A 25,109-nucleotide genomic window follows, 5' to 3' on the forward strand; every position below is an offset into this window, starting at 1 on the left:
ATAGATTTCCGAATACATCCACAATCCTAATGCACACATCGACGCCATATCCAAGTAAAAACACAAGTAGGTGGTTACACGCCTGTAACGTTTTAAACACGTTCATCTACAAAATTAATCAGGGACGCAAAGCTGGAAAAAACAACCAAGCGCTACCAAAAATCTAACTGATTCCACCCCATTTTCAAGATACAAACATAAGTCGCTAAGATGTCACTTCATTTTTTCGTTCAACAATCTTTTTCGAGCCCTGCAATCTTCAGAATCACCTTTAAAATATGCTCTCACTCAGTAAAATTATTTAACTTCGAAATTCTGACGAGATCCGGTATGAAAAAAAGAGTTATAAAAAGGAGAAAATCACTTGATAATGATAAACATAGATACACGACTAATCAATCCGTCAGATACATATATAGAATTGCATCTATACACATTGACGATTGCAAGAGAAATTAATCTCTAGGCATATGAAAATAAAACTGTATACATATAGCTCTCAGGCTCTTACTAAACAAGTCGAAACTGCAAGGCTTCAAGGCCTGGGAGTAATCTTGATAACAAGCCCTGGAAAAACATCATCAGGGTCCTGAATATGCGGATTCTGCTCCACAATAAAAGGGTCCTTGCATTTGTCACTTATAGTATGCAACGTTTCTCCCTCTCCGACCACGTAGATTTCGTCGCAAAGTCTGCCGATGGGGATCAGCTGATCAGAAGCGTTGACGGCGCCACCGTGATCCTCCATGAACAAGTCGCCGTCGATGGAACTGACGAGAAGAAGGGTGACGATGACTATGTAGATGGAGTACCATGAGGCTGTGGTGTCAGCTCCGCTCTGGAACTTCATCTTGTGGGAGAGATGGGAAGGGAGAGAGAGAAATGAATGTGTGTGTGAGTGTATGGAGAGAGAGAGAGGGGTGTATTTATAGAGACATGGGGGATTAAATGTGTTTGTAAAGCTGAAGTTGCGAGAAGAATGTGAGTCTGTAACAGTTTTGTTTCAGGGGCCACGTTAGTCAGCATCCACTGTGGGATCTAACTGCCAAAAACGACTTGTGTGTGTGGAGGTTTCAACTTTCTAACACTTTTGTCTTTGTGTGTTTTCTGTATAAAAAATTATGGCATTTGGGGGCGTTTATGGATGCGTAGTTGCGGACTCTCTGAGATATAAGTTTGTTAGATTTTTCTTCTTTTAATCTCATGATTAAAATTATTATTTTCATAATTTTTAAAGTTATAATTTTAACTCTGCGATCAAATGACTTAACAATACGTGCCAAAATATCACATAACCTGTATTTTATAATGAAAAAAATATTTTGTATATACTTGTATCCAAGCACGGTTGGATAACTCAGCTGCTTAAGAGTTTCCTCTGTTGTGCCATATGTTAAGTTCGACCATGACGCATTCCGAATATTTAGTAGAATAGATACATCTAAAGTTATAAGCTATAAGTGTATACCTGTATCTTGACTGTTGCAGATATAAGGTGGGGACTAGGGGTGTAAATGAGTCGAGCCGAGCCGAACTCTAGAGTGCCCGTGTATCGTTTGTTAAAAAATTAGCGAACTCGAACTCGAGTTTGGATCGAGCCAAAAATATTGTTTGAGGATCGACTCATTAAGAAATAACTCTGTTCACGAACGGCTCTCGAACCGCTCACGAACATGTCTCACGAGCTGTCTCACAAGCTATTGCTCGCGATTCGCGAACCGCTTATTAACTTACGCTCACGAACATGTCTCACGAATTTTTGCTCACCAACCGCTCATTAATTTTGTTTACGAGCTTGTTTAATAAACTTTGCTCACGAGCTAGCTTATGCTCATAAATTTATTTACGGGCTTGTTTGTTATTTAATTTAATTAAAAAAATAAATTAAAATTATAACAATATTTTAATTTATATTTTAAGGAATCATAAATTCATAATAAATCATTCATTAATGAAATTGCCACATCCTTAATCCAAAATCACGACCCAGGTTCACGAACCATGTTCATGGGCAGAGTTCACGAACCATGTTCACGAGCTAGTTCACGAACTATGGTCACGAGCCAAGTTCACGGACTCATAATTCGAACTTGTTCGCGAACTATCGAGTCGAACTCTACTGTGCTCAAGTTCAGCTCGTTTATAAAACGAACCTTAAAAGTGTGCTCAAAATCGACTCGTTTATGAATCAAACCGAGTTCGAACCGGGTTTTTTCGAACCGAACACCTAACGGTTATCGAGCGTATCAACTCATTTACAGCCCACTTTTTGAAAATTGATAATCACAGTGCTTTGAAGGGGTCGTTGAGAATTTATCATACGGGGACCTCAAATCTATTAGTAGATTACCGAGCTTAAAATGATAGGTGCTAACTGCTACCAAAAGAGTTTCAACGTTTATTCATCCTCATTGTCCACACTGCAGTCTGCAGTCCTCCAATTTTCAAATTTGGATTGAATATCATTTATAGTGGTTATACAGTATACATAACAATAATTTATAATTTTGTATATGAATTAAATGATACTCTGCTATTAATTAAGTGATAATACACTCTGTTTCCGAGCATCTTACATTTTTGGATAGCAAAGATGGAAGAGAAACTGATATTAAATCAAACGTTAAATGTGATGTCTGGTGCTGATTTTTGGGGTAAAGCCATGTTAAAGTGAAGTCAATGCACAGAAAAAACATGCAACTCAAAATATCATCCATATGAAGTTGTAATTAGCGGGCTAAGAAACTAGGTCACCAGTTGTGTGCTATTCCATCACATCCGGCACCCTCTCAAATATTAAAAATATATATTTAACATGATAAAAAATTCAATTTACACCCTACTGAAATCGTTTTTCTCGTGCAAATATCAGATATTTTCGGTTGAAATTTGTTTGTAATTATTTTATTAGACTACATGCCTGCTGAGTCAAAATTTTCACACTCCTCTTTGACAAGAGAATTGCATTCAATACAGTAATAAGGTTATATATCTAGATATTTCTTGGCTTATAATGCAAATAGTTGGGAAATTGTTTTTCTTTAATTTGTAATTTTATCAAATTATGTACACTTGTATTAATTATTACATAATGTTATTCTGAAGAAAAATGTGTCGAACCATATTTTTTAAAATTCTAATTTTTTAAACCAAACTTAGCATTTAGCGTCAGCTCTGACTTCTCAGTATGATAGTATTTTTTTGGGGTAAAATAATATTTATATCTTTTTTCAAATTTATTTTGAAATAATGCACCAAAAATATAATTTTGAAGATAATTTCATTTTAGCATATCCCTAAATACAATTAATATGATTAAAAATTAGTCTACCTCAAGCTTTGAATATAAAATACAATTCAGTGCAAGGAGAACAGACTACTAGTGCGCAGATTATTATTATTAATCCCACTATGCATCTAACAGAATTTTGTAAGGAAACCAAGATGGGGACCGAATTGACAGTACATGATACTATGATAGTATTCACAAAACACAAGCCAAAGTTTCAAGGGTCAAAATGAAGTATTCTAAACAACTAGTGAGTTTTCATCATTTGATGCTAATTGGCACTACATGCTCTCTTCCTCCAAGCAAAAAATCAGCTGCAATGCTTGCCCTTATCCATATATTATAAACATTTTTGATTTTACTGACTTGTCTCTATAAATCACTATAGATCAGTTGAAATGTTATGGCTCTTGTAGATATACTATACTCGATTACACCACAACCCACAACCATACTACTACTACTTGTTTCGATTAGGCCAGGTCATGACCAACATGTTTCCACCGAAACAAACCTGATAATCATACCATCAATTACATCCCGCTTAGTTAACTATAGGCTAGGAATGTAAAGAAGCAAGCATATTTTAAGTTTTAACTCTATCTTAAGAAACATTTTTCGGATTCAGACAGCTTGTTTCTACTTGCATGTTACTTTAAAAATAAGATGTTAAGATTCTCAAATATCTTTTGTTTTGTTCAAGTAAAAGATTGTAAGATTCTGTAGCTTCCTAAGAGGCGTCCGCAAAAACTGTATCTACAAACTGGCTCTTTACTTCTCTAAAAAAGTAGGACAAGCGCTGCACTCTGGGACACTGGTAGTGTAACATACCTTACGCTTTCTATTGTCCAACAACCAAAATCTGTATGCTCAGATTACTTTAGGATGCATATTATGTATAAATATGCACGCACTAAACATGCTTGATTCAATCATTTCAGGCTCCTACTCATTATCTTTGCAATGAGATGGAGGATGGATGATATTGCTGCTAGAGCAAGTATCAGTATATTCCTTATATTCCTTGTGCAGATCAAAGTTGAGAGTTATAAATAGCACAAATCAGACTTCATCTTTTACAAACAACAGGTTTAAGAAACTACTTCTGATTACGTTGTTACTGTGATAATAAAGTGACATGTACCATGTGCACGCTGATTTCAATTAATAAGCAAATCATTAAATATTTACGACTAACATAAAAATCATAAAAACGAATCAAAGATAGACAAATATCACCTGACGATTCACTGTTGTTCAGATCAGACTGTTAGACTAAAGGTCTTTGTTCTTCTTCATCATTATCTACTACATCTATGCTTTTATCACTATTAGAAGATATTTCAACCATAGCAGCCATGGATGGTCTTGTAGACCTCTTGGTTGGAGTACTGTCCTGCAAAGGAAGCATCTTAAGTATGATCCCCATGGATATCAGTATCAATCCAGTTCCATGTTGTTCGGTCAAGGGCTTTGTAAAGATCATATATGATAACAGTAATGTTACTGCCTTTCTAGCTGTTGTTATCTGTTCAACAAAAGAAGAGAAATGTCATAATTTGTCAAAAACGCGTATTATTTGTATGCTAAAATGCCATATTTAGATGCTGCTGCATCCTTTAACTTAAAAATTAAAGTGAATCACTTCGGATATGCTATAGACCGTGAATATATATTATAGTATTCCAAAGAAAAACTTCAACTGCTAGTTATAGACCTAGGATTTGATTTCTTGCAGGTAACTGAAAAGATGAAAAAATAAATGTTTACTCGCTAAGAAGCAGTGAGTAGATGAACATATCGCAAATAGTACAAGTAAGTGCAATTTGAACCGAGCAGATTCAGATTAGCTTGAACTCGACTTGGCCTTGATTGTTTACAACAGGTTTAAACTTGATTTGTTTTTATACATGGTCGAACTCAAATATATTTCTAGGCAGAACAAATTTCAAGCTTGATTCGATACGAAAAGGCCATAACTTAAACTCAATGACCAAAACCTTGACCTGGCTCAATTGACAGCCCCCAAGTACAATGAAATCAAGAAAACTACTGCTATTTCAGAACTTAATCCAATAAAGGAACGTTTCAAAATACTAGTTTCAACAGCGAAAAGGCAGGAGAAGTTACATTTTGTCGGATAGTAATATAGTATTAATAAAAAACAATTTGAGTTGGACTAGTTCTCTACTCTTTTGTTTGGGTTTTGTGATGAACTTAACAGATTTTTGCGAACTGTTATAGTGAAGAATTGTGAGAAGAATGTACCATAGCAGTAGTAGCAGCACCGAAGATAGCAATGAGAGAAAGGACAGATACTTGGCCAATAAAGGTTGCCATGGCCTCAAAAATCAACACGCCATACACATAGGGATGCTGCAGTTGTTTAAAAATCTGTATTAACTCAAGTTCACTCAGAGCAACTCGTAAGACGGAAAAAGGAGTGAAACATAATTCTTACCTGATAACAGGAAGTCCATGCCTTGAACAGTTCTCCGGTTAAAAGCATTGGGGGAATGAGAAAAGGCAAACCGACAACAGTTGAGCAAAAGAGCATTTCCATCTGTGTGAATTTAAAAAAAAAACACAATATTTGATGCATCCGGTTTATCACATTTATACAAGCAAAGAGGAAGTAAAACACATGCATCTAACCTGTGTTGTTTCAGGATTCATGGTAAATATAGCTTCTTGAAGATTTCCAAGAAAAGCATCCATAACTAATGCACCAGACACCATAATAACACCAATGATGCTGAAATTTGGGGAAGACTGAGCATCGGCTAAAGTGAAAAGAATCAGTCCTACTACCAAAAGTATTGCTGATATGTATTCATGAAGTGGGTATTTCCGTCTCAACCCTGGTATAAAGGCTCCCATTATCATCACAGGTAGAACCTGAAATATCAAAGTCACAACTTAAACTTAAGACTGCCAGACTACTAAACTATCTGGGTAGTACTCAACTCACAAGCTATTGCAGGCCTCCCTCCAGTTGGAGGTTAGTAATTACACCTCTCCCTCCAGTGGAGGTTTGAGGTTAAAGTCTCACTTGGCACGTGTCCATATACACAAGGATTTTAATCCCATCTAAAACCCCGCTCGCCTTGTCAAAAAAAACACACTAGAAAGCTTGAAGAAGTTGGCATAAGAAAAGGATAACATGTATTATTTCTATATATCTTTCCTCCCATCTTTACAGCATAGTGTCTTTTAACTAACCTACTGAAGAGAATAAATAAAGACCAAGATGACAAACAATGCTTCTGTAAAATGGTAAATTTAACAATCTATCAAGGAGACTGACAATTATGTGAATTCTTACAAATATCCAATAGAAGAGAATTTAAGCATCAGTTGTGCCACTCACCTTTGTGGATTTGAACATGAGTTGTGCAGGGTAGTTGAGAAAAGCCAGTGATCCTTTAGTAAGACCGTGAGAACCCATGAGCACAGCAGAGAGCTTTACATAAGTCTTCCATGGATTCACCATTTGCTTACTCGTAAAGCCTTGCAAGTAAATAAGGGCAAGATAAACCCACCCTTGAACAAATGTGAAATACCATCCATAACTGCAGCATTCCACAATTTTCCGGCCAAATTAATATTTGCTAAAATTTTATCCAAAAACAGCTATCAAACATTAATCAGCCTTTTGTTATATCTAGTAGCTTAAATGCCATAAAAAAAATAGCTGACCAACAAATAATAAAGACGTGAACCACAATTTTTATGTTACTAGAAAAAACGCAAAACTAACCTGAACTGAAGACGATTATATACATATTCCTGAAATGAGCAAGAAACGTTTGATGAAAGGAAAGCAAGTAAAAATCCAATTTTCAACTATAGACAATTTTCACACAGATCAACTATTAAGAGCACATTACAATGCACAACTAAGAAACAAAAGAACTTCGAAATTTTTAAAAATTGCTTGACATAGTAGCAGCAGACATAACATAAAAAATTCCAATCTTTATGCATACAAACTCTTCAATTTCCATCCAGCCAGACTTTTAATTCCACTATAAACAACGTAAATTAATTCTTGATACAATCATGATAACATCACACAAAACAAAGCCCTGTTTGGCTAAACAGAGAATCCCACAAAATCAACAAATAAATATAAAAACATGTAACAATCTTGAAATTAAAAAAAAGTAGGGTTTAAAAAGAGTACCTCACAAACCCCATGTTGGGAGTCACAGTGAAAATCACAGCAACAATGTATAGAGCAGTTATATTATATAAACAAGTGTAGGCCAACGAAACCACAACAATATAGCATGCACGAAGATCGTATATACAATAATCAGTGACTGATAAATTACAAGAAAAGAAGAGAAAGGCGCACCTTACACCGTCGCTAGAATTAGTATACAGAACAGCTGAGTCGCCTAGCCCTTCGATGAAGACTAGACTGTTCTTGAAGTGATTATTGCCCCACTACGCTGTGATGGGTAGTCGCAATATCGCTCCCAGGATAAAACAGCACAGACCGAACCGCTCACAGACACGAGTACGATCAACAGCGATCAACACCTCAGTTCGCCCGAGAACAGTATGTATATGTGTATATATCGGAGTAGATGGTGAGAGTGTAAGAGAGAAGAATGAGAATGGTGTTTGTGTTTTTCCCGTGCTACAACTCAAGTGTCGAGGCTCACTATTTATAGTGAGGCCAAGGCACCAACACACCGTCCAGATTCATCTGTCCAGGTTCAATGAATCTGTATCTGTCAGACATTCTGACCAGATTCATTTGTCCAGGTTCAATGAATCTGTATCTGTCAAACATTCTGACCAGATTCATTTGTCCAGGTTCAATGAATCTGTATCTGTCAGACATTCGGACCAGATTCATTTGTCCAGGTTCAATGAATCTGTATCTGTCAGATATACCGACCAGATTCATTTGTCCAGATTCAATGAATCTGTATCTGTCAGATATACTGACCAGATTCATTTGTCCAGATTAAATGAATCACATTCTCATTTCAAGCTCTTTCAAGCCACTGTATTCAACTCTATTTCTCAATGGATTTCACTAAGAAAATGTCCCGGAAATTACATCAAGAACATATTAAAAAATATGCTTTAAACTTTCCATTTTCTAACAATCCCCCACAAATCCATATAGATATGCATATTAGTCCTCATCATGACTTGTTTTTCAGAGTAGGTACCCTTCCGGGTTTGAACCCTCCTAAGTCCCCTACTTCGATGGCTACCGGATATAGATGGATTGTTTCACCTTGAATCTCTATCCGTTGGGTGTAACCACACTCCATAGACGACGACAGGTCAAAGGCTATGGTGCCGATCTACGGCTTTGAGACATTAATGGTCGTGTCTCGATCCTGTTCGTCGAATGTTTCAAGGAATAACCCTTTCCTCTAATTGCGACCTCACAATTACATTCGCTTAGCTGGGCATCTCCAGAGATGTACTGCAACCATCTCGTCAAATGACTTGACCCCATTCAGAGTTCTAAAAACTCTTGCTATACTTGCAGTGTCAGTACCTTTTAGGTTTGCAGGGGATAGACTCAGATGCATAAGTATCTATATTGTAGTTAAAGGTACTACCGATCCACCCTTACAGCTTGTTTACCACATTGAATACACTTTGAGGGATCTCCTCTCAGATGTATTGGGTTCCCGCTGTAGATGAATCATGATGGGTTATCAGTCCCATCCCCAACCTTGACTTAAGGACAACAGCATGCTCAAGCCCTTTAGTCAGTGGATCAGCTATGTTATCTTGAGTTCCAATGAACTCAATAGCAATAGTCCGATCAGACACCAAACCCCTTATAGACTTAAGTCTAACTTGGATGTGTCTCTTTGTTTTAGCATTATACTTGACACTTCTGATCTTGTCGATAGTTGTACGGCTATCACAATGAACAGAAATTGCCGGTAGCGGACGACTTACTACAGGTAACACAGACATGAGTCCATGTAACCATTCAGCCTCCGTACCCGTGGCATCCAATGCACACAACTCGGCCTCAAACGTAGACCGAGTTACTATAGTCTGTCTAGTCGACTTCCAGGATACTGCTCCACCCGCAAGGGTAAACAGATATCCAGTCACTCCATTGGAACCAGACTTCTTAGCTATCCAACTTGCATCACTATATCCCTCAAGCACACTCGGATATCTCCTGTAGTGCAACCCAAGATATATGGTGCCTTTCAGATATCTAAGTACTCTATCTAGAGCATCCCAATGAGTTCTGTTTGGACAGCTTGTATATCTTGCTAACTTAGACACAGAATATGTTATATCTGGTCTAGTACCATTAGCAAGATATTGCAAACTACCAATAATCTGAGAATATCTTAACTGAGACACAGGTACACCTGAAGCATTCTTGATAAGAGCAACTTTAGGATCATATGGTGTACTAGCAATTCTACAATTTGAATAACCATACTTCTCAAGTATAGATTTCTCTATATAATGAGATTGTGACAAGGTTATTCCCTCAGTTGACTGAGTCAACTTGAGTCCAAGAATCACATTCGCCTCACCCATGTCCTTCATTTCAAAGTGTTTTTTCAAGAAATTCTTTGTCTCGTTAATAATCTCAATATTGGTTCCAAACAGTAGTATATCATCCACATACAAGCACAACACAATATGTTCATTTCCTTTAACCTTATAGTAGACACACTTGTCATTATCATTAACTATAAAATCAAAAGTCAAAACAGTGTCATCAAACTTTTTGTGCCAGTCTCTAGGTGCTTGTTTCAAGCCGTAGATGGATTTGACTAACTTACATACTTTGCTCTCATTGCCAGATGCAACAAATCCCTCAGGCTGATCCATATAAATCTCTTCTTCAAGATCACCATGAAGAAAAGCTGTCTTTACATCCATTTGATGGATGATAAGACCATGTACGGAAGCCAATGCTACAAGCATTCGGATCGTTGTCAATCTTGCAACAGGAGAGTATGTATCAAAGTAGTCAATACCTTCTCTTTGCCTAAAACCTTTAGCAACCAATCTAGCTTTATACTTATCTATTGAGCCATCTGGTTTCATCTTCCTTTTGAAGATCCACCTACATCCTATAGTAGAACACCCAGGAGGGAGGTCAACCAACTCCCATGTTCCGTTAGAAACAATAGAGTCAATTTCACTCTTCACAGCGCCTTTCCAGTGCCTAGATTCCGAAGAATCCATGGCTTGTCGGAAAGTCAAAGGTTCGTCCTCGACATTGTAAGTGATAAAATCACTTCCAAAGTCCTTAACTACCTTTGCACGCTTGCTCCTTCTAGGTTCCTCAACTTCATTAGGAGTAGAGCTACTAGTAGGATCTGCCCCCACATTTGTCATCTTTTCCACATGATCGGGAATAGAACTAGATGTGTGAGTAGGATCAACACTAGAAGAACTTTGAGGTATACCAGTCTTCATAGGGAAGACATCCTCAAAGAATGTTGCATCACGAAACTCAACTATCGTGTTTGCCACTATACCATCTATGTCAGATTTTAATACTAAAAATCTCATAGCTGTAGTGGTTTCGAGATAGCCCAGAAAGATACAATCAACAGTTTTCGGCCCTAGTTTCTTTCTCTTGTGTTCAGGGACAAGTACCTTCGCAAGGCACCCCCACACACGAAGATACTTTAGACTAGTTTTCCTGCCTTTCCATAATTCGTAAGGTGTCTTGTCCATATGTTTCAGAGGGACTCTATTCAGAATATGGCAAGCCGTATTCAGAGCCTCCCCCCACATGTACTTGGGCAACCCCGAATTAATCAACATACTGTTAATCATATCTTTAAAAGTTCTGTTCTTTCGTTCTGCCACCCCATTAGACTCAGGTGTATATGGTGGAGTCACCTCATGAATTATACCATTGCTCTTGCAAAATTCATTAAAGGTGTTTCCCGTATATTCACCACCTCTATCAGATCTCAAACGTTTAAGTACTTTACCAGTTTGTGTTTCAACTTCAGTTTTAAATCTAATGAATTTTTCAAGTGCTTCATCTTTATGTTTAAGAAAATAAACATAACAATATCTACTACAATCATCTATAAAGGTAATGAAATATCTACAGTGTTCCTTAGTCAACACACCACCAAATTCACATATGTCCGAGTGCACTAAATCTAACAAGTCAGAATCCCTAACCACACTATGAAAAGGTTTCCTTGTTAGTTTAGCTGTCACACATACTTGACATTTAGTTTTCTTATCAATGGCATGCTTTGGAATCAACTCTAAGTTCATCATATTCTTTAGAGCACCAAAATTTAAATGACCAAGCCTAGAGTGCCACAAATCGGATGATTCAATATTATTAACAGAAGGAGAAGCAATATCATTAATAAAACCGCCTAAAACAGGCTCCACATTTATTAAAAACAAGCCGTCTGACAAGTAGCCCTTGCCAAAAAACACACCAGTCTGAGTAATAACTACTTTATTACACTTTAAAGAAAGTTCAAAGCCATTTTTAACTAAACAACTTCCACTAATAATATTTCTACGAATCTCGGGAACATGATGCACTCTAGTAAGGGATAGAACACGCCCTGAAGCAAACTTCAGGTCCACGTTTCCTATTCCACGAACTTGAGCCGCACTAGCATTCCCCATCGTCACTGTCATCCCATGAGCCTGTTGATAAGATACAAACAGAGTAATATCAGCACAAATGTGCACATTAGCTCCCGTATCAATCAACCACTCATTAGACAGATAAGTGGAAAATAGTTCAGGGTTGTACTTAACATACCCGTCATTGGTTTCAGAAGCAACAGCCTCACCAACAACCATGTTAAGCACAGGCCCATCAGTGGTTCCAAGCACAGTATTTGCTTGTGCTACCACCTCAGCTTTCTTTGCTTTCTTTACAGGACAGTCCTTACTCCAATGACCAACCTGTCCACAAGACCAACATGGTTTGTTGGCCTTTGATTTCTTAGCCTTGCCCTTGTCAGTTTTGGGCTTAGTGTTCACCTTCTTAGCGACAGACTTTCTTTTCTGTCCCACAGTCACTACATTGACCTTCGAGCTACCAGATTCAGTTGGCATCACATGTCCCTGTTTGGACTTGTGCTGCTCCTGCACAGAGATATCCAGCATCAGGCTAGTCCAAGTGATCTCTCCCTTCTGCCTTTTCAGGGAGAGTGCAAACTCTTCCCAAGACTTAGGGAGTTTTTCAATCACAGACATAACCAAAAACTTTTCAGGAAGGTCCATTCCGGACTCCTTCAAAGCATGCACCAACGTCTCAAACTCATGCACCTGCTCAGTCATGGATTTTGTATCCACCAGTTTGAAGTCCAGGAACTTAGCCACAGAATACTTTTCCAACCCTTGCGAGTCAGTATTGTGTGTCTGATCAAGTTTCTCCCACAAGGTCTTAGCAGTGTAGGAGTCAGATGAGTAAACATCGAACAGAGTGTTCGTTAAGGCTGCTAGAATAGCAGCCCTAGCCACCCCATCCTTTTCCTCCCACATAGCATAGGCCTTAAGGGTTTCAGCCTTTTCCTGTACCACAACTGGTTTCTCATACTGCAACACCGGCCATAGACCCTTAACCGTAAGCCACAGTTTCATCTTTTTCTGCCAACGAGAAAAAGAAACTCCCCCACCGAATTTATCAGGAATACCTGATAAATCAATGGGCTGTGGAAAACGATACGTAGTCCAATCGATGTTACTAGTAACACCAGACCCAGAACCAGCACCACCACCAACAACAGAATCCGCAATCTCATTAACCATCTTGCTTACTACACAATATAACAGATAATCACTTCAAGATTGTTGGGAGTCACAGTGAAAATCACAGCAACAATGTATAGAGCAGTTATATTATATAAACAAGTGTAGGCCAACGAAACCACAACAATATAGCATGCACGAAGATCGTATATACAATAATCAGTGACTGATAAATTACAAGAAAAGAAGAGAAAGGCGCACCTTACACCGTCGCTAGAATTAGTATACAGAACAGCTGAGTCGCCTAGCCCTTCGATGAAGACTAGACTGTTCTTGAAGTGATTATTGCCCCACTACGCTGTGATGGGTAGTCGCAATATCGCTCCCAGGATAAAACAGCACAGACCGAACCGCTCACAGACACGAGTACGATCAACAGCGATCAACACCTCAGTTCGCCCGAGAACAGTATGTATATGTGTATATATCGGAGTAGATGGTGAGAGTGTAAGAGAGAAGAATGAGAATGGTGTTTGTGTTTTTCCCGTGCTACAACTCAAGTGTCGAGGCTCACTATTTATAGTGAGGCCAAGGCACCAACACACCGTCCAGATTCATCTGTCCAGGTTCAATGAATCTGTATCTGTCAGACATTCTGACCAGATTCATTTGTCCAGGTTCAATGAATCTGTATCTGTCAAACATTCTGACCAGATTCATTTGTCCAGGTTCAATGAATCTGTATCTGTCAGACATTCGGACCAGATTCATTTGTCCAGGTTCAATGAATCTGTATCTGTCAGATATACCGACCAGATTCATTTGTCCAGATTCAATGAATCTGTATCTGTCAGATATACTGACCAGATTCATTTGTCCAGATTAAATGAATCACATTCTCATTTCAAGCTCTTTCAAGCCACTGTATTCAACTCTATTTCTCAATGGATTTCACTAAGAAAATGTCCCGGAAATTACATCAAGAACATATTAAAAAATATGCTTTAAACTTTCCATTTTCTAACACCCCATTAACAAGATAACCAAAGAAAAACCCAGAAGAGCAAATAAGAAATTGTTGCCATTTGGGTCTGTCCAAAAGTGAGAGACCAAACAGTAACCTAGCTTGTTCTTGGTCCTTCATAATATTTTTTCCTTAATTTTCTGTCCCAGCAACTTCAATCTAGTATTATTGTATACATACACACAGATTATATGTGATCAAGTGGGGATCTTGGGTGTTTGCATGTGAACATTGAAAAAGGATAGAATTTAAGAGAGTTTGAAACAACGTTTGGGAATACGTTACTTGAGGCCTCTCCGCGTGTTTTTTGTTGGTATTTTCTCGTAGAGATGTGAAGTGATATCTGATTGGGACCCATTGGGCCCCTTTTGTACACATTAGTACCAGAAAAAGAGGATTTTGTATTTATTAGTTGTAGACCGACTTTCTATTTTGTTTGCGCATTAAATCAAAGCTATAAATATGAATTACCAAAAATATGTGATAAGATCAGGATGCACAGTCGGACCTATAAATTTATTGAAATTATAATAAATCGAGGTTAAATATGTATTGTTATTATTTTATTGATATCAAAATTTGTGATTCAGATATTAATTTATCGATTATTTTTTAATAATATTTTAACTATGTTAAATACAAATCGAATAAAACTCTATTTAATATATTGATAAATCAATATTTGTACTATATTATTAAATCTGAAATATTAAAAGTTTGGTCGGTGGGCCGAATTATAGGTTTACTTATATAACCAATTATCCTTTTCAACTAAAATTATTATCTTTTTTATATTTTCCAACTAAAAAATCAATATTTTAAAAATAACATTAGACAACATATAGCAATTAGCAGCTGCCCTTTTTAACTTATAATTATTAAATTTAACCGTTTCTTATTTACGCTTCGGGTTAATATTCTAATATTAAATTTAACAGTTTTTTGATTTAATATTAGAATATTAACCCGAAGCGTAAATAAGAAGCTATGCTAAATCACTAGAAACCTGATGATGCAGCAGCCGGCTCTTCGCTCTTTTGAGTTGATATAACACGAATAACACGGCAGCATAGTCATCAGATTTAGTTACGAGATAAGAACAGACCAACCGAGTACCACCAATTGCCAGCTACTTCCACACAAAAGTCTTCAATTACTTTAAAAAAGGAACTTGAAATCAATGTTTTGTTCAAGGGTTGCCTCAATTGATATTTCATGGCTGAAAGACATAATACTAATATCGGGAGTTTGTTACCGGACAAACATTTACCAGGGAATAGGGATATCCGGCTTTTCTTAATCCAACCTTCCTCGACCTCACTGGCACTTTAAATTTATCATCGAAGCTTCATCTATAAGACTACCAAGTTCAATTCAATATGATCGTGCTTGGAAGTTAGAGATTTCGGGTAAAATCAGAGTTTTGGGGTGTTTTAAAGGTTTCACTATTTCAAATTGAAAGCTAATTTTCAAAAAGATTTGATATGTGTCACAAAAAACTAATTAAACAGCTATTTAACAAACAAATCTGCAACAAATTGTTAATTCAATCTGCTAGTCAAAACATCTATTTTAATTGTCTAACCAAAATATCTAATTCAGCTATTAATTCTCAAATAGGCCTATATATTCAGTCACCGGCACACTCGTAAATTGGACTTGCATATAAGAAGAAGTAATGAAATGATACACAGTGAAAATGAATTCTGCCCTTTTTCATGTTTCATACTGATGGTAAGAGTTCAGACTTTTGTTACACAGGGTCAAAGAGAAAATGAAGGGCAGAGGCCTCCCTGAGTCTCTGTCCTAACAAGTTCTCCTAGTTATACTCGAATTTTTTTTTCCCCAATGAACTATATTCAAACATACACCGTCTAAGAGCATCTCCAACGTTGGCTAAATTGGGCATGTAAGACATTATGTAAAATTTGCTGAACCCGTAATATTAATGATTCCAGCTTCATTCAAGGAACTTGCAGCATGCAATCCCAAATCAGAACTCAGATGCTCAGTAGTGAACCACGATATGATGTATCATGAGCCTTGAGGTACATTATGCTTGCGCAAATCAGTTTTGCGCAATATTGAACATACACCAAACACATATGGAAAAAAGGGGATATTATGTGGCCTACTTGTATATTGGGACAAACACGACCTTTATGTATAAAAAGATCTGCACAAGAACAACTTCTTGGAGATCATGTTCAATGCTTGCTAACAAGTGACAAGTGACTCGAACCTAATTGAATCAATTCATCTACTGTGTCTTTTCTGTGCAAATGTTGAATGTTTTTCTTTCTCATTGTTACTCTACTGTATGTTTGTATGTACTATCAGGCCTTTTCTTGCTTCTATAAATGAAGAAGATCAGATAAAAGCTCATCCACCAGCTGATTCAACATCTGATTCTCGAGTTCCAGGCCCAATTCTTTCTGATCTTCATCGAATTTATCCCATTTGACTCCTCTCTCCATGTCTTTGATGCTAAACTCTTTTTTACCTACTGTACTCCACTCCAAGCATCCATCGTTTTCTCCTCTGATCCATTCTTTCGCTACTTCTATTAATTCATCACCGCCCTTTTTGTCGTCGCTCAGTTGTTGCATAAAGAAATCCAACAGAAGAAACTCCTCGTCGATTTCCAGACATTCGGCTGAGCTAGACATGCTTGTTTTAACTACATTTAGAAGCTGCATTGCCTCCTCTTCATCAGTAATAATTTTGTTTGCAGACAGCTCGGTTCTCGTTTGGCTCCTGGCAGGAGTCTGATGAAAATATGAAAACGAATCCTTGTCTTCTTGAGACGCGTAATCAAGAACACACACAGGACTGTTTTGTTCTTTATCCTCATCACATACATTTTCACCTAATTGCTCGATTGAATTACTGCACCATGACGGTAAATCTTCCGCAGTAAAATCGCTATCACACCAGCTAGACCTGCCGCTACTACTTCTGGTACTAGTAGATCCCGTTGTGGTTGTAACAGTTGTACAATGTTGCGGAGATGATGAGAAATCCAGCGGTGTAGATTGCTCTGCAGCCAAGTCCCGGAATGATCTCCATCGTAGGATGTCCTTAACTTTAACCTTAACAGCCAAATCTTTAGCATTCAGTTTCGGCTGCACTGCCCTTGATTTAGAAAGTCTCCTTGTAATGCTTCTTGGCAGGATAGACGGAGGCTTAATATTCGAGGTGAAAGGGAGGTATTTGATGAGAAATTTGGAGAATGCCTTGTTGGAAAATGTCATGTTCAAGTTATCTTCGAAAAATGATACCCTTTTTGAATGTGAATTGTCTGCAAGAAAATCTTTAAGCATTTTCGGTTTCTGACCCATTGGTACCAGTTGAGCAGAGGCCATAATTATGTACTTAAAATTTTGTGAAAGAGGTTATGGTGTGGAGATGAGTTGAAGGTAATGTAATACAGGGTGAAGGTGAAGATGTGGATATATATTGTTGTGAGGAAGGGAAATCGAGAAAGGAGAAGGTAGGTTCTTGGTTATGAGAAACAATGGATGTGGAAGAAAAATACAAAAGAGCCGCACAAGTATGGAGGGTGAATGAGTATATTGTGATATAAAATGGGGGACAAGATTTTGATTTGATCTTTGTTTTGCATGGACATTGTGTGGGTGTCGGGAAGAAGATTTGAATTAAGATTGACCAGCTCCTTAACCAGCCTTGATTGTCTATGATTTCTGTTTGACACCGCTGTGTTTTATGTTATACCATAGTTAGTCAGATTCTTCATTTTCACTCGAATACCCGACACTTGGAACTCTGAACATGAATATTTATTTTAAGTCAAAAATATGTATATTTTTAAAAATATTGTCGAGTCCGACACTCAGACATGAATCTACGTTGGACGCTTCTAGCAGAGTCTGAGTAACAAACGTAGTGTTATTGCAGGATATTCAATCCAAGTTCATATCGAGAAGATAAAATTGAATTATATTGATGTGGCAAAATTTAATTATTTAATTCAAACCGGACAATGTCACACTATACGAAAGAGTAAAAAATGGTGCCGCGAGGCTTAACAGTTATACATGTGTGCTTATGCATAAACATATCTGCTTGTACAGAGATTTTAAACTGAACTGGCTAGCTAATTACTTGTCCTAAGATAGAGTTATAAGTGCTGCGTCAAATTGGTATGTTGGTTGGTGGATTAAGCAAAGCTCAATGATGTGAGATCGTGATGCTTAGTTGATTAATTGCTGATCATCAAAACAAATGTGTGTGATATATAATATAGTCTGTGTTAATTTGGTAGGAAGCTCACTAATTGCAGAACGTGGTATTAGGTATTTTATTACGGCTTGGTCAAGCAAGACATACTTTCCAGACCACTTCAAGGCATGAAAAACAATTAGACCAGCGTGTGTGAATTGTAAATTGTAAATTGTGTGTGTGTGTGGCAAAACTTGAAGCCAAACACTTGAACATTTGTACTAGCAAGTAACTAATTATTAACGTTAATGAAGTTGAATATAAATAAGAACATGGTGATGACGAGGTAGTTAACAACTAGCATCACTGTATGCAAGTCATCGACTAAACGGAAGCAAGGTTTTGAAATAATCGGATTATTCTGGGAGAACTGATCACTTATCATGACTGTAGAGTTCAGACTGATGGGAGAATCGAGTTTGACTCTTGCTTGCTTTATTAATATCTAAAAATCCTAATATTCTCATTATAAATTTATTATGAACACGAAAAGAAAAAAAAAATTATGCCCAAACATGAATGACCATGATCTACTCTTAACCCGAAAATGGACTTTGAGAACCGATCACATCTTTCTATGGTTCTGTATAATTTTCGAGTTTGTAATGATAGAAGAGGCGATAAATCTTTCACATGTTATATATAAGTATAATCTCAGTAAATCATCCTCCTAACACCTTACGGAACTCGTAATTTAACATGTTTGAGTTCGACTCATCAACATCTTAACATGTATTTTTTGAGTTTTCCGCTGATTCAACAAAATGTTTAGCCCAGTTCTCATTACTGCACTAGAGAGGAATGAAGGTTGGACTTGCTGTTTTGTTTCAGAGACCAGACTTGTTATCTAAAGAACGATGCTCTTAAAACTATTCATAAGTTTCCTTAAAGGGGTTTAATTAAGGTTTTATTGTAGAAGATTATCTGAAAACAATTAATCAATATTTATTTAACACCCTATACACTCCAGACATTAGACAGCATTTTCATAATTTCGTCCAATTAACTACATCAGAAGTGAACTTACCTCATCATATGCCTTTTTGATGATTTTTTTGGAAATAATAATAAACTCGTATATATTATATTATTACGCTTTTTCTACAATCTATAATTTCATTTAATTTTTATTTTATTTTATTATTCAAGAGCGAGGAGGAGGAGTTGCGGATATCTATAAATTAAAGTCTCAACCTTTTACGGAGGTAGTTTCTTCGTCATTTCTCTATTTCTCGTAGAGATTTAGTTTTGTTCGTCTATAGTGTAGTTTGTCCGAACAAAGTTTACATTTCATCAGGAAATCAGTAAATCTCTATCTGGTTATGCATACTTCAGCTTTTATCCAGATTGCACTTTTGAAGGTTTATATGATCTAAATACTCTATTGGTCACATATGTATTTGTGTATGTTCATGCAGGTAAATATCCTTTCAGTTTATACTCACACGTGAATTGACATGGTATTTTTCGCAAGGTTTGAGTATGGAGAAGGAAATCCAGGAGCTTTACGAGAAAGGCGGAGATGAGGCAGATGCTGATCATGTCACAAGGGAGTCGAGTAATAAAACAGATGCATTCTTACGCGATGAAACAAATCAGACAACTAAGAATGGAAAAGGAAAAGATCATAAAGAGAGCTCTAGCGAACCAGATACCAGTGGTGATCAAGATGATTCTCATGTTCCGAAGAAAAGAAGGCTTATTTGGACAACCGAAATGCATCAGAAGTTCTTGGATGCCATAGAACAAATAGGTCATGATAGTAAGTTTTCACTGATTATTTTTGTTTCATTCGTGCATATACTCCGAACAATCAAATTTCAGTTGTCTAATCATACGTGCGTACAGGAGCCTTTCCGAAGAAAATAGTAGAGGTGATGAATGTCCCGGGACTTACCAGGGAAAACGTTGCCAGCCATTTGCAGGTACTTCTTCTTCATCTTCGTTACTGCAATAGTAGATGATTAGAGCATAGACAGGAAGAAATTTAAGACTTCATTTAATTTCCTTAAAGATATTAGGCACGAGTGGTAAAAATGATGCATGTATAACATTTAAGACAAGGAAATCTGCAATATTAATATCTCATCATATATTAACATTTTAAGAGAAAATTGACAAACATGCTCAGTAATCTCATATCAAAAGCAATAACACATCCCATAATAATTCCTGCCTTTATGGAATAGTATTACCTCCTATAGTTATGTTCGTAATAAAAGATGCGAACATGAGCCATTTTCGACTTTAAGCTGAAATTGTTACAAATACTTTCACGAAGATGACTCATGTTAACCCGTATTGTGCAGAAATATAGAATCTGCTTGAAAAAAGTTCAAGAGGGAATGGACAAGTACTACTGGGGACCAAACACAGAAGCAAACTGTACTAGGGTACCATATGCATATGAATCTTTACTGGGAACTCCTCGACATCATTTTTCAGGCTCTTCTCACCTTGCATCGAGAAACTTTTATTCCATGTCTTCTTCAAGTCATTCTTCGCTCTATGGACAATGCTCAGCAATTGGTAACTCCAGAGTCCGCCTAGCACCACCCTCTTATTCATCTTTTGATGTATCATCTTTGAGTATGAACACTGGAAATGTGCCGACTCAGTATAACCAAATGACCGAGGTAAATACAAACGTTCGAGGTTATTGTGATGATAAAAGAAACAAGTTGTTGAGCATCTTGAATAGAAGGCCAACTAGTAACACTCCTGATGATCATGCTACATCAAGTTCAAGCACAAGTAATAGTGCATTTATAGGACTTAGGATTGCTAGTGATGGAAAATCACTATTTCTTGGCGGTTCCGACAGATCTGAAATTGTTCCTGCGGAAAATTATTCAGCAAAGAGGAATGATTTTAATCTTCAAGAGTCTGCATTACCACCACTCACATGTTCTAATATTGAAAATTATTTTCAAGATTCTTCGTTGCCGCCACTACCAGGTTCCAATACTGAAGATCATTTTGGAGATTCTTCATTCCCTTCTTTCCCAGAATTTCAAGTTGAAAATTCTTGGCAACAATTAAAAACTAGCGAGAATGAACACATTTCTTGGCAACAACTGGCGAGAAATATTGAGGATGATCTAATCACTTTCAACCCTCAACAGGAAACATATGGAACAAATGAGACTGAAAATGGGCACACAGGCACATACTTGGAGCAACAAAATTGTCTTCACTCATTGCCATGGGAGATACTTGAGAATGCTGATTGGGAGTTAATCAAGAAGATTCTCCCAAACAATCATACAGTAAATCCTCTACCTTCATTATCAGCACCATCAAATCCGAATTCAAATATGGCTTCTTGTCTAATCAACAACAATCTCAGCAACCAAGAAGATTCTCTCCCACCATTACCATCTGACATACCATGGAGCTTATATCCAGACTCCAACTCTTCAAACCATAGTGCCAATGTCCTGAACCAACAAAATCTATTGCCACCTTTAGTATCAGAGACGGGATGGAATGAGACATCGGATGTATCTACTATGCCAATTAACAATATCTCGGACCATCAAAATCTTCTTGCATCATTTCCATCCGATTATTTTTGGAATCTAGACTCAGATCCTGTCCATCCGATTATTGTGCCACCTTCAGTTCCTGAAGCATATGAGGGTGCTGTTCAACAACCGCCTTCCCTTCCTGATAACACGGTGAACCAAGTTATTCCGCAGCCAATAAACACATACTTTTCCGAATCTAATTTTGAGGAAGGGATAGGAGACATAAAAAATTTAGAGGAAGGGATAGGAGACTCAAGTCCTGGCTTGTTGGACTTTATCGGTTTTCATGATACACTTTCAAATGAATAAGTTCTTGGACATACTCTGTTACCTACATGGACCGTAATGCACTACTTGGAGGAGCAGTAAGGTATGCTACCTACATGGATCGCAATGCTCGTACGGTGAGACAGAGAGATGGGGAGGGAATCTTAGGAATTGAATTAAATATCGTGAAAAAAATTAAAGGGAAAAGAAGGGATGCTAATAATGATATATTGTATAAATAATATGCTAAAGATAGTTTTTCATTAATATAGAACAAAGTTATTTATCAGGACTTCTTTGTCAACCAAAATGTTATATTTGATTAAATTTGATAACCTTTCCAATTGGTATGTTTTTTCCGAAATATAAATAACTAATGATAGGAGATGTTTTACATAAAACTGGATGTGAGACAAGGCCACAATAAAGAAGATTTTGCAACAAATACTTTTGATCTTCACATTTTTCTTTGTATTCATGCAGCCAGAAATCCTGCTTCTGGTAATGAGATATTATGAGTTTGCATAGTCTGTAAATGTGAAGAACAGCACACAGCTCTTTTTAACATGCATATTACAAGTACCCTCTTAATCTTACTATTGTTTAGCGAGCTTCTTAAGGCAATAATGGTTAATATACAGACTCATAGCCGTCGTCTATACATAACGTGAATAGCATTCATAAGCTACAAAAGCACAAGAGCACATTATCCTCTACAATAGAGTACCATTTACAGGATAAATTACATTCCAATAACTACTCGGGGTTCAATTAACTAATTAGAATTAAAAACAGGTGCTACTCTATCATCAGGGAACTTGACATAGTGAAAAGATATGTGTTCCTCTTGCCACATATATCATTTTTCCATATCTGCATAATTATGTTTCGACACATTCTATATATCAAGTAACACTTGTAACAGTGTACAATGCATCAAACTCGGTACAACTTGATGTTTATGATACTTCATTAATTTTCTTTCAGAAGTTCAATCAAAACATGAAACATTTAGCATTTTTATTGTATATATAACTGGAATTCATTGCACCTGACTTAAGATTATCAAAAGACTAAACTTACTCCATTGTATTATTCCTGCACAATGCAATTCTTCAAATTCAAAGTAAACACACAAATACTGATAAAAACTCAATCTTTATCTAGCCATACATACACCTCTCAAAATTCCCATTAAAACAAACAAACCAAAAAAATATCGAAATGTACTAATCAAGAAACTTCAATTTATGAAAATTTAATATACAAAATCTCTTCTTCTACAAGAGAACAAGGATCGAACCTGAAACCGCCACAACATTGTTGACACGATTACGCCTTTGTCACTAGGCAGCATAACATGATCCTCATACATGACAAAACTCTACTACACAAACAAAACCATCTCCCACATGACTAACTAATAAAAAACACCTAACATCTAAATTCAACTATGAAACTGATAAATAAGATCCAAAGCTCTGATCTTTGTCCCATAAGGATCAAACTCCACCCTCCCACCACACTCATACACCCTCTGCTCCGCCGAGGCCGGAGAAAGCTGCCTCTTCAACCTCTTATTCCCAATAAAACAATCTTTAAACCTCTCCTCCACTCTCTCAATTGTTGGGTTTTGTTCAGCTTCTTCAACCTCATCATCTTCAGCCCCTTCCATGGGCTCATCAGACTGCAGATTCTGAGTGGTGGCTGTGGCAGAAGCTGGAGAGGGAATGATTGGAGAAGGGTTGTGAGAGGAGAGGAAGGAAGAAAGATGGGTGTTTGTGGATTGGAGAGAAGAGTAGATTTGGACAAGATGGGAAGGGTTTGAAGTGATTTGAAGCTGTTTGGCCATTTGGGTCGCTTGTTCTAGAGATGCTATTAGGTTTGAGATTGATGCTGTTGCATTGTTGTCTTCATTCATCTCCATGTTCAATCCCCCTCTCTCTCTCTGTTGCCTGTTTTCTTGATACAGAAGGTTTTAATTACTGTTCTGGTGTGAATATAAAGATTGTGTGAGTAATAAATATCGGGTTCTAATTAAAATCATCTGAGATGAAATTCAAGAAAATACTATAACGTACTACTATCGCAGGGTGTATTAATGGACCGGCTCCGATCGGATTTGATAGAAATTTATAATCGAATTTAATAAATGAGATTCAATATAATTGCAAAACATTCGGATATATATTTTATGAAAAATGTTATGTGCTCAAATCTGTTTTTAAATTTTTTTTTCCCAAATTCAAATAGTATTGTATGATTGGTTGCTCTCACATTCGTAATAATGAGATGCAGATCAACTGTCCAATTTTGGGAACAAATTTTGGGTACGTAGCATTACCCGTATTTTATATCTCATCCATTAATTAATCAAATAATCTGAAATGAATATACAAATATATATTTATTACTTTTATATATGATATGTATATTAATGACATTAATTTTTGATATTGTTGACAAATAATTATAAAAATTTACTCGTATTTGTGAATTCGGAAACTAAGCATATACCAAGGCGATTCATGAATAAAGAATATTGTTAATGATAATATTTATAAAAGAATTATTATTTATGTTTATGGAGTAACAGCTTATAGACTTTGTTTTAATTTTTTATAATATCATTAATATTTTATATTTACCAATAATTATAAAGTCTACCTAAATCTTTAATTCGAGATTTTATTAAAGTGTCATAGATTTATATTAGTGATATGATTAATACCTAAACTCTGTTTAATAAATTATAGTCAAATTGAATATCCTAGCCATAAAAATTACTAATAAACATCTATACCATTTGATTCCGGTTACCAATTTTGTGACATGTAAACACCACATCAAACTTAGTCTTTGTATAAAATCTCATGTCAAATTCAGCTGTGCAAGTTCTCAGCATTTGGTCCAAATTCAAAAGCTGGATGAATTAGTTTTGAGAGGTGATGGACCACACCACACTTTCCATACCTGGAACATGAAACCATCTAATAAAATCAGAAAAACTGCATACAGAAGATGCAACCTGTAGAATGGATACTAAATC

At 36.6% G+C, this 25,109-nt stretch overlaps 4 protein-coding genes across 5 annotated transcripts; all 4 read right to left on the reverse strand.

The window, feature by feature from the left end:
- Nucleotides 1-535: 535 nt before the first annotated feature.
- Nucleotides 536-850, reverse strand: LOC135150545 (uncharacterized). The gene has a single exon (XM_064086907.1). The coding sequence runs from the start codon at nt 848-850 to the stop codon at nt 536-538; it is 315 nt and encodes a 104-aa protein (XP_063942977.1).
- A 3,585-nt stretch (nt 851-4,435) lies between these two features.
- LOC108206473 (UDP-galactose/UDP-glucose transporter 4) lies at nt 4,436-7,487 on the reverse strand. Of its 2 annotated transcripts, XM_064087784.1 has the most exons (7): nt 7,476-7,487; nt 7,050-7,078; nt 6,660-6,861; nt 5,945-6,187; nt 5,751-5,852; nt 5,558-5,665; nt 4,436-4,817 (listed from the first exon to the last, which is right to left on the reverse strand). In XM_064087784.1, exons 3-7 carry the CDS (start codon nt 6,780-6,782, stop codon nt 4,560-4,562), a joined length of 834 nt encoding a protein of 277 aa, XP_063943854.1. In that variant the 5' UTR covers nt 6,783-6,861; nt 7,050-7,078; nt 7,476-7,487; the 3' UTR covers nt 4,436-4,559. The 2 variants fall into 2 exon arrangements, with proteins under 2 accessions (XP_063943854.1, XP_063943855.1); XM_064087785.1 differs by lacking the exons at nt 6,660-6,861; nt 7,050-7,078; nt 7,476-7,487 and adding an exon at nt 6,261-6,653.
- Nucleotides 7,488-15,649: 8,162 nt separating this feature from the next.
- On the reverse strand, nt 15,650-20,860 carry LOC108205968 (uncharacterized). The gene is made up of 2 exons (XM_017376105.2): nt 20,720-20,860; nt 15,650-20,211 (listed from the first exon to the last, which is right to left on the reverse strand). The coding sequence occupies exon 2, from the start codon at nt 17,384-17,386 to the stop codon at nt 16,376-16,378; it is 1,011 nt and encodes a 336-aa protein (XP_017231594.1). The 5' UTR covers nt 17,387-20,211; nt 20,720-20,860; the 3' UTR covers nt 15,650-16,375.
- LOC108205969 (uncharacterized) lies at nt 20,422-24,091 on the reverse strand. Its single transcript, XM_017376106.2, has 2 exons — nt 23,364-24,091; nt 20,422-21,932 (listed from the first exon to the last, which is right to left on the reverse strand). Exon 1 carries the CDS (start codon nt 23,985-23,987, stop codon nt 23,508-23,510), a length of 480 nt encoding a protein of 159 aa, XP_017231595.1. The 5' UTR covers nt 23,988-24,091; the 3' UTR covers nt 20,422-21,932; nt 23,364-23,507.
- Nucleotides 24,092-25,109: the final 1,018 nt, after the last annotated feature.

This window comes from Daucus carota, chromosome 2 (assembly GCF_001625215.2).
Source record: "Daucus carota subsp. sativus chromosome 2, DH1 v3.0, whole genome shotgun sequence".
In the NCBI taxonomy this organism is placed as follows: domain Eukaryota; kingdom Viridiplantae; phylum Streptophyta; class Magnoliopsida; order Apiales; family Apiaceae; genus Daucus; species Daucus carota.